Source organism: Pneumocystis murina, assembly GCF_000349005.2.
Source record: "Pneumocystis murina B123 chromosome Unknown supercont1.10, whole genome shotgun sequence".
Taxonomy (NCBI): domain Eukaryota; kingdom Fungi; phylum Ascomycota; class Pneumocystomycetes; order Pneumocystales; family Pneumocystaceae; genus Pneumocystis; species Pneumocystis murina.
This window is the reverse complement of record NW_017802368.1, coordinates 345,779-355,089: the sequence shown is the minus strand read 5'-3', so window position 1 is coordinate 355,089 and position 9,311 is coordinate 345,779. Positions and strand designations below refer to the sequence as shown.

Below are 9,311 nucleotides of genomic sequence, written 5' to 3'. Positions count from 1 at the left end.
TTACATAAAATAATGGACATATTATTAAAGCTTATAATACGTACTCAATTGCAATATATGTAATTCTTAACAAAAGCTAAATAAACAATTACAGTCAAAACACAAGAATTGCAACATAAGCTGCAAACTAATATTCCTATTTTTACTTGCTAGATGACGAATATTCTAATAAGGCTTAATATATAAAAACAAAAACGTATCCAATTACTTGTTACAGCCTTTGTCCCTTCAGACACTGCATGTTTCGCAAGTTCACCTGGAAGTATCAAACGAACAGATGTTTGAATTTCGCGTGAAGAAATAGTCGATTTTTTATTATAAGAAGCAAGTTTTGAAGCCTCAGAAGCGATACGTTCAAAAATATCTAAAAAATCAAAAATACTATCAAAACACCTTTAACATTACCATTTACAAAGCTATTAAGAATAGACATTGCTCTATTAGATATACCCGTGTCTGGATGAACTTGCTTAAGCACTAAAACGCGTAAATTCTTTCGAAATATTACCAAATATCCAACTCACCCTTGTAAATATATGATGAATATGTTTCTTTACGTGATCTCATTTTTTTTTTCTTGTCTGATGATCTTTTTCCTACATCCTTCCTATCTAAAGGTGATTTTCCCGCTGGCATTTTAGATGCTAGCTTCTTCTCTGCAACTTTGGGTGCCATATTTCTTGTTTAACTTTTCTTTGATTCGAATCTTAAGATTTTTCTTTTTATCTGTTTTTTGATCTACGCGTCTCTCCTTTTATCTTTTTTTAAACCCTAACATTCCTTTCTTAATTACATACCCTAAGTTATGTTGGGGTTTATGACCTGTATAGTGTTTGTGTAGGTTAGGGTATATACCTTGTTTCGTTAGTGTGTATACTGGTTTGTGAGGGTTTAGACCTACATTTAGTTAGGCTTTTTCTTTGGGTTAGCGTTATTTTAGGGTTGCCTCCAAGATGATATAGGGGTTAACCCCCTGCCCTTTAAAGGATTAAGACCTATATTTTATTAGGGCTTTTATTTAGGTTGTAGATCTTTGACATATGTTGTTCTAGGGTTTTATCCTATATTTTTTTAAATTTAGTATACATTTATAGTATTTTATATCTTCATTTGAATCTTGTATATTTTAAGTTGAAATACCTATTTATAAGGGTTTTTTCTATTGAAAAAATGTCTTTTTTTATTTTTTTTTTGGATACTTTTGACAACATAAATATATTTGATTTTTTTTTTAAAAAAAATTAACTTTATAATTTAATAATTTTCTTAATAAATGTTATTAATCCTTCTTGTTTGCTTATATCTTTTTAATCTTTGATTCTCATTCTTATTTATTTTCTTTGTCGATATTTATGGATTCAGACGTTTCGGTCATTTTAATCAAAAAAAAAAAAGCATATCTCATGCAAAGGGTAAGCTTAATGGTTGAAGCATTTATATGAGTTGTAAAGATAGAAGAGAAAGAGTTATAGGAAAATAAGAGGAAATAAGTAAAGAATAAGTAAGAAATAAGCAAAAAAATAAGTAAGAAATAGGTAGGAAACAAGTAATAATAGAGGGATTTGTCAGTGTACTTGTTAAGAAATTTGTATTGTAGTTGGTCTCTTTTTTAGGGGATTTTAAAATATATAAATATATGTTTGAGGTGGAGTTTGATAAACGTCTTAGAAGTGCATCTCAAGGAAATCGGTTAAATGAAGATGGACAGGAGGGTTTAAGAGGGTCACCAAGTCGGCGTCGAATAAAAGTTGGATATGGAGATCGGTAAGTAAAGATTTTTTAAAAAAAAAGAAAGAAATTTATATGATTTAGCTTTATTCCTAGTAGAGATGGGATTGATTTACAAGCAAGCTTTAATTTAGCAGATAATAGTTCAGAAATATCGAAAGCTAAACGTAAAACAGGAAATGAAGTGGATGCTCAGAGACGTTGGTTTTATGATATAAAAGTGGTAGAAAATACTTATATTTGATTAGTGGAGGAATCTAATAAGATATTTTTACATCTTCTTCGTTTTGAACTTTTTGGATCAACTATTTTAAATTCGTTTTCTAATTTACCATCATCCGATTTATTTGTAGGTTCTCGAACTCCACCTCCTCAGAAAACTCCAATCAATCGACCTGTGACACCTTCTACGCCACCAAGGAATTTGTTTTCATATATATCTCCACAAAATAGGACGCCTACAAGTGGAACTCGGACTTCAGGTAGTGGAGGAAGAAATTGTATTGATGATCCAACTCGTGAAATATATTCATTATCTCCTGTTCGGTTTGATTCTCAAAGATTGCTTCTTTCTCCCAGGAAGCAGCCTCGTGCTATTCCGAAAGTTCCATTTAAAGTTTTAGATGCACCTGAATTACATGATGATTTTTATTTAAATTTAGTCGATTGGGGCTGTAATAATATTTTAGGCGTGGGACTTGGGACATGTGTTTACTTGTGGAGTGCTCATTCTGGAAAGGTTACAAAGTTATGTGATCTGGGACCAAATGATTCTGTTACTAGTGTTTGTTGGATTCAAAGAGTAATCTTTTTTAAAAAAAAAAATAAATATTCTTATGTTTTTAGGGTTCTCATGTTGCTCTTGGAACTAATAAGGGATTAGTGCACATATGGGATGCTGAGCAATGCAAACGCACAAGAACAATGCTGGGTCATACTTCCAGAGTCGGTATATTTATTGGTTTTTTTGTGTATATTTTTGTAATGAAATTTAGGATCGCTTGCTTGGAATGAGCATATTCTTACTTCAGGAGGAAGAGATCATCAAATTTTTCATCGGGATGTAAGGGTTCCTGAGCATCATATTAAGCAACTCAGTGCACATAAACAAGAAGTATGTGGGCTGAAGTGGAATTGTGAGGATGGACAACTTGCTTCTGGTGGGAATGATAATAAGTTGATTGTGTGGGATCGTTTGAATGAAACACCTTTATATAAATTTTCAGAGCATACTGCTGCTGTTAAAGCTATTGCATGGAATCCTCATCAGCATGGTATTCTTGCTAGTGGCGGTGGCACTGCTGATAGAACTATAAAATTCTGGAATACCCTTAATGGACAGCAAATTTCGGAAATAGATACGGGATCTCAAGTATGCAATCTTGCTTGGTCTAAAAATTCTAATGAGATTGTTTCTACTCATGGATATTCGGAAAATCAAGTAATAGTGTGGAAATATCCATCTATGTCTCAAGTCGCTGCTTTGACTGGACATACATATCGAGTTTTATATTTAGCAATGTCGCCTGATGGTCAAACTATAGTTACAGGTGCGGGTGATGAAACTTTGCGATTCTGGAATGTTTTTTCCAAAAACAAAAATGATTCAGATCGTGATTCATTGTTAGATCCTTTTACGAAGATAAGATAGATTTATGTATGAGAATTTTATTGAGGATATTACATTTTGGGATTGTTATATTAATAATGTATTATTGGGACATTTATGTTGATGTATAAACTTAAATTGCATTTTGTGGATGTATTTTAATAAATTGTTAAAGTATTTAAAATGACGATTAAAATAACACTTTATTTTATATTATGGCTTTTAGTTATTTTTAAATATTAAGCATGGAATGGTATACAATAATAATAAAACATCAATAATACAATTTTGTAAAGTAAGGGAAATTAAAATTTACCTAAATTTCGTGCTTCTTTTATCTACATACAAAAGATTAGTAATTAAATAATAAAAGTTTTATTTACTTGATCAAAACTTTTAAGGAGCTTGCGTCGTGCACCAAGAGCTGCAACTCCTTTCATTTCTAGTTGCTCATCTGTCATTTCAATAAGTTCTTTCCAATTCATATCTCCTAGATTATCAGAGTATTTATGGAGTCTTAAGCCTCTTAACCAAGCAGGGATATCATTTAATAATAAATCGTTAACAGGGTTTTCTGGAGGTTTAGAGGTAAGTCGTCTTCCTTTCCTATTTGTTATGATTGCGTCTGAATTATCTGATATATATTCTTCCGTCGCCAATAATGGCGATGACGCATCAAAGGGTGCAAGATATCCATTAGAATGAGAAGATACGGGCATGTGCCATCCAGATTGTTCTGAAAATCCGGGAGGAATAGATGATTCAGATTTTGGTGATATTTTTCGTGATAATAAAGGAGAAGAAATACTACGTTGTGATGACATTTGCATTAAATGTCCATGTTCCGTATACATCAAGACATTAGTTGGATGCTGATTAAAACCATTCTTATCAGCTGTAGATGATAATAAGGTACTTTTTCCTCTATGGTACTTCTTTACATCTGTATCAAGAATAATAGGATCATTATTCTGCATGCTCAATGATAAAGATGATAATTTAGAAGTCGCAGCTTTAAGATCATTACTTTGTGAAGGCGTTTGAGAAAACATTGGAACTAAAGGTGTGTTAACCATAGATGCCCAATTTCCTCCAGGACTGAAAGGAGAAAATTCTCCATAATCAGGATTAGATGATGGATTATGAGTAGCTAGTGAATTCAACTGCTGTGTGTCCTGATTTTTCTCAATATCCGCTGATTTGGGGCGATTAAATCCTAATGGAGTATTTTCAGAAATCTTATTTAAAGGTTGAGACCATAAAGGAGATGGACAAACGTCGTGTTTTAACATTATTGGGCTATTATTGTTGCGTATTGGGATTGTATCCTGATTATGTGTATCAGTGAAAACGCTAGTATTACAATTAGTGTTTAATCTTGTTTTTTGATTAGCCAAAGCCGACGATGTATTTGGAAACATTGTGTTAACTGCTTTTGCATCTAAATAAGATCCATTTTGAATTTGCGAGGATGAATGATTGATGGACGGAGAAAGAAGCTTCATAATGGTACCATTCTTTCTATCATGATTAATTTGACTCATCGTTCCTGACAAATTATTTTGCATTGAGTCTTATGTGGTTAAAACATGCTTCGTATTTGTTATTAATATATACCTTTATCAAGATTCGTTGGAGACAAAAAGGCATTCATTGGATCGCTATGAGCCATTTGTTGTAGAATAGTAATAAAAAAACGGACCTGTACTTGAGTAGTTTGATGCAAAAGGGCATACAGCGCTGCTGTACGTTCTGCTTCTGAAAGAACGCGGAACCATTGTTCTATTGCTCTTAATTCTTCTTTAAAGTTTTGATCTAATGATGCGGATGCCATCTCTTCTAGAGTATTTTCATAGCTTTGTAAATCCTCAAGCCATTTATCAAAAGCTGCAACTATATAATTATGAAAATTTAAAAAAATAAAAAAAAAAATATTCTACCTTCTGGCATTTGTGTCTTCTGCGGAGTTCGAAGAAAAACTTCTGAGGTTGGACGGTTATTGCGGCCAGAAAGAGGCGAATTAAAGTTCGATAAATCAAATGATGTTCTTATTTGATAATTTCGCTGTATTTTCGATGATAGATGTTTTAATGATGATTTATCATGTTCTAATGTTGGTGTAACCGACATCATACTAGTTTCTTATTCGTGTTCAACACGTATAAAATTTCAAGTATATACTTCTTATTATTTAACTTTAGATCTTTTCTATTTCTAAAAAACTTTCAAAAGGTTCTAAATTTAGATCTAATTTCATTAGTTTTTTAAATTTCTAAAAAAAAACTACTCTAATAAGTCCCTATTATGAAAATCTTCTTTTCAGGTCTGATTATTTGTCTTGTTTTTTTCTCTTATTCTTTATATTATTTTATAAATTATTCTTAAGTTTCCAAAAGGGGGGAGGTTGGGGAAGTACGATGGTTTTCTTAGTTGACCTCCGCCTAATATAAAATTAGAGTTAAAAACAAAAATGAAGGAAATATTGTAAATAATTATGTTGTTTTATTCTGTTTTTAGTATTTTTTCACTTTTGGGGGGGTTTTTAAAGTTTTTTTTTAAGAATTTTAGTATAAGATTGAAGTGAAACTAATAAAAAATGAATAAGAAACAAAATGTAGATGGCAAATATTGGCGTATGTTACATGATGATGAGATCTCGAATGTTGAATTGCAGGGGGGAGTTAATTCAGTTTCAAGAGAATTTGAAGCTCCATGTATTGATCTTGGTGATAAAGGGTTATGGTCAGATGATGAAAATGTGGATAATAAAGATTTAAGGTATAGGAATGTTGAAAATAATAAAGGTTGGATGCATGGTACGGTAAAAAATTTGAAGGAAGATATGATGTATGAGGCATCGAAGTTTCAGGAGGATCTTAGGATAGCTTCTGGGTTTAAAAAAAATAAAGGAAGATCAAAGGTTATTTATTGTATAATTTTGGAAAGTGTTTTTTAAAGTATTTTGAAGGGACGTAGAGGTGTAGCAGATATGGAGCCATCAGAAGAAGTTAAATGTTTACTTGGATATGCAAATCAAGCGTTTGCGTCAGGGGATTTTTCGGAGGCTTTAAAAACTCTTCAGGAAATTATTCGTATTGATTCTAATGTCTTTGCTGCTTGGCAAACTCTTGGTGAAGTTCATCGTGAAAGGGGAAATATAGATAAATGTCTTGGTGCATGGATTAGTGCAGCTCATCTTAAACCTAAAGATGCTGATCTTTGGTTAACATGTGCAAAATTGAGTCAGGATGCTCAACTTTGGGATCAAGCAGATTATTGTTATAATAGAGCTATTCATGCTCGTCCAGCAGATGTTGATGCTATATGGGATCGAGCTGTCTTGGCACGTGATAGAGGAAGAACAAAAAAGGTTTGATATTAAGTTTTTTTTTTTTCTTATATGTCATAGGCAATCGATTGTTTTAAGAGTTTGCTTGGTATTGTTCCAAATGATATGTCTGTAATTCGTCAATTGGCTAGACTATATTTTCAAACATCTCAAGTTTCTGAAGGAATAGCACTTTATGAAAAGGCTGTAGAATATTATTTATGTTTTCCTGCTCCATTTAAGGATAAATGCGGTCTTAATTGGAATGAATTGCATATTATGTCTGAACTTTATATAGCTGATAAACGGTGGAAACAGTGTGTATATAATGTAAAATATATAGCAAGATGGTTACGTGGCAGAAAATCAGAAGATTTTTGGGATAACTATTCCGATGACAGGGAATGGGATAATGATGATGAAAGACGAAAGACTGTTCTACATTCTTTTAGCGAAGACAAAACACTTTATAATATGCCTATGGAATTAAGGGTTAAATTGGGAATATGTAGAATACATATGGGTGATATAGGTGAAGGGCTACGGCATTTTGAAGTATTAGATAGTAATCATGATCTTGAGAAAAATACCGATTTAATTTTTGATGCTGCTAATGCATTAACTGAGAAGAAACTTTATTATGAAGCTCTTCGTTTTTATTCTCGTTTAATTGAATGTGATACAGTTGGTTTATATGATTCATATTTCTGTATTTTTAAGATTAATCTAGGTAAATGGACCAGAGTTATGTTTTTCCATGGGAAAGTGTTATAGAGCAATAAACGATTTAGAAGCTGCAGAGGAATGCTTTAAGGAGATTTCCTCTAATAGTGAAAAGCATATAGAATCTCTTGTTCAGTTAGCAGATATATACCAAATTACTGGTCGTAGAGAGGAAGCTCTTGATGTAGTGAATAAAGGTATATAGGAAAAAAATATTATATTATTTAATTATTTATAGTCATTCGTTACCAACAAAATGAAAATTCTACTGTTGCTGAAGTTCAAGAAGAGTCTCAGAATATAACTCCTAGGTCTACTTTTATTATAGATACCAAAATTCCAAAAGATAGGATATCTAAAAAGATTTCCCTAAAGCCTTCATTAAATGAAAGAATTGCTATTGAAATGCGAAGAACCGAGCATATATTATTTAAGTGGCAGAAATTAAATATAGTTCGTGACAAGATGTTGCAGGGTGACCCTCATGCTGTAAATGAATGGTTGGATACTGCCGGTGATATGGTGGACGAGTTTCGCAATGTACGTGGGTTTTATCCATCAGAAAAATCAACGAAATTTAAGGGTGTTATTTCTGTGGCAAAACGTCGAATGCAAAAAATGGAAATAAATCAAAAACTAAAAGTTATGGCTAATAGGCTCCAAGAATCATTAGGTAGGTAATTAAAATTGATAATATTAAAATACAATTTTTGGAGAATTTAGTGATGATGAATCTTATCGAGAAAATACTGTAAATAATGATGTAAATGAATTTCGAGGTTTAACTTTTGATACTTGGTTTTATATTTTTATGCAGGTATATATTATATATGCGAGCGTGAAGAAAGATTCTAAATTATAAGTATGCTATATGTTTAACGAAACATGACGATTTTCTTGACGCTTTAGAGGTAATTAAAGCTGCTATGTCTGCTAATGTATTTTATCAAAGTCATGAGCGCTTAAATAAAATGCATGTTACTCGACTTGGTATGTGTTTGTCTTCATTTTAAATTATTCACACTGAATATAGCATGTTCTTTTTGGTCTAAACAATATTCTATTGTAGCAGAAGAATGCAGATATTTTTCGAATTTGTATAAATTTAGATCAGACGGATACCGTTTGTATTTTGTGGCTATGCCAACTGGTGAAGCAATGTTGCATTATTCAGCAAATTCCGCTTTACAGAAATATCTTTTGCGTCAAATAAAAAGTATTGATTCTGCAATGTCTGAAAAGAATAAGGACTCTCTCTCAATAAATAAAAATGAAAATGATAGTTATATTCCGACACACTATAACGTTGTACTGCTTGTTTCTTATGGTCACGTAATGATTTGTTCTAGAAGTTATGTTCAAGCTTTAAGTATGTTTTTTAATAAATATTAATAGATTATTTATTTATTGTTATTATAGATTATTATGGGCGTGCTTATGCTTTAGCTCCATTAGATCCATTAATTTCTTTGTCAATTGGAATGGCATATTTGCATAGAGCTATGCAACGCCAGTCAAATAATCGACAATATCAAATACTTCAAGGGATGACTTTTCTTTTTCGATATTATGAACTTAGAAAGTCTATGGGCGTCTATGAACATCAAGAAGCTGAATTCAATATTGCACGTGCATTCCATCAGCTAGGTTTGTTTAGTATTCTGTTTACTGGAATTGATATAATCTAATTATTGAGTTCTAGGTCTTACACATCTTGCAATTCCTTATTATAAGCGTGTGCTCTCTTTGATTGTTTCAGATTCTTTTGAGAATGTTTATTTTGATTTGCGTCGACATGCTGTTTACAATCTTTCATTAATTTACGTTACTAGCGGAAATTTGTCATATGCGCGTAATCTTGTAGATACTCACTTTTCTATTTAAATTTATATGTTTTTATTCATTATTGTATATGGTACATAT

At 31.8% G+C, this 9,311-nt stretch overlaps 4 protein-coding genes across 4 annotated transcripts; 2 read left to right on the top strand and 2 right to left on the bottom strand.

Annotated features, from left to right (window-relative positions):
• Window positions 1–142: 142 nt before the first annotated feature.
• Window positions 143–705, bottom strand: PNEG_03305 (histone H2B; the record flags this gene model as incomplete). The annotated part of the gene is made up of 4 exons (XM_007877190.1): window positions 525–705; window positions 406–477; window positions 209–364; window positions 143–165 (listed from the first exon to the last, which is right to left on the bottom strand). The coding sequence occupies exons 1-4, from the start codon at window positions 673–675 to the stop codon at window positions 143–145; spliced, it is 402 nt and encodes a 133-aa protein (XP_007875381.1). The 5' UTR covers window positions 676–705.
• Window positions 706–1,401: 696 nt separating this feature from the next.
• On the top strand, window positions 1,402–3,444 carry PNEG_03304 (hypothetical protein). The gene is made up of 5 exons (XM_007877189.1): window positions 1,402–1,764; window positions 1,813–1,928; window positions 1,977–2,530; window positions 2,575–2,677; window positions 2,724–3,444. Exons 1-5 carry the CDS (start codon window positions 1,637–1,639, stop codon window positions 3,377–3,379), a joined length of 1,557 nt encoding a protein of 518 aa, XP_007875380.1. The 5' UTR covers window positions 1,402–1,636; the 3' UTR covers window positions 3,380–3,444.
• Window positions 3,445–3,642: 198 nt separating this feature from the next.
• On the bottom strand, window positions 3,643–5,715 carry PNEG_03303 (hypothetical protein; the record flags this gene model as incomplete). Its single annotated transcript, XM_007877187.1, has 4 exons — window positions 5,278–5,715; window positions 4,955–5,230; window positions 3,721–4,910; window positions 3,643–3,675 (listed from the first exon to the last, which is right to left on the bottom strand). The coding sequence occupies exons 1-4, from the start codon at window positions 5,468–5,470 to the stop codon at window positions 3,643–3,645; spliced, it is 1,692 nt and encodes a 563-aa protein (XP_007875378.1). The 5' UTR covers window positions 5,471–5,715.
• Window positions 5,716–5,797: 82 nt separating this feature from the next.
• Window positions 5,798–9,272, top strand: PNEG_03302 (hypothetical protein; the record flags this gene model as incomplete). The annotated part of the gene is made up of 10 exons (XM_007877186.1): window positions 5,798–6,257; window positions 6,306–6,707; window positions 6,747–7,349; window positions 7,396–7,585; window positions 7,627–8,061; window positions 8,105–8,205; window positions 8,252–8,378; window positions 8,422–8,757; window positions 8,808–9,035; window positions 9,091–9,272. The coding sequence occupies exons 1-10, from the start codon at window positions 5,934–5,936 to the stop codon at window positions 9,270–9,272; spliced, it is 2,928 nt and encodes a 975-aa protein (XP_007875377.1). The 5' UTR covers window positions 5,798–5,933.
• Between the last annotated feature and the right edge of the window lie 39 nt (window positions 9,273–9,311).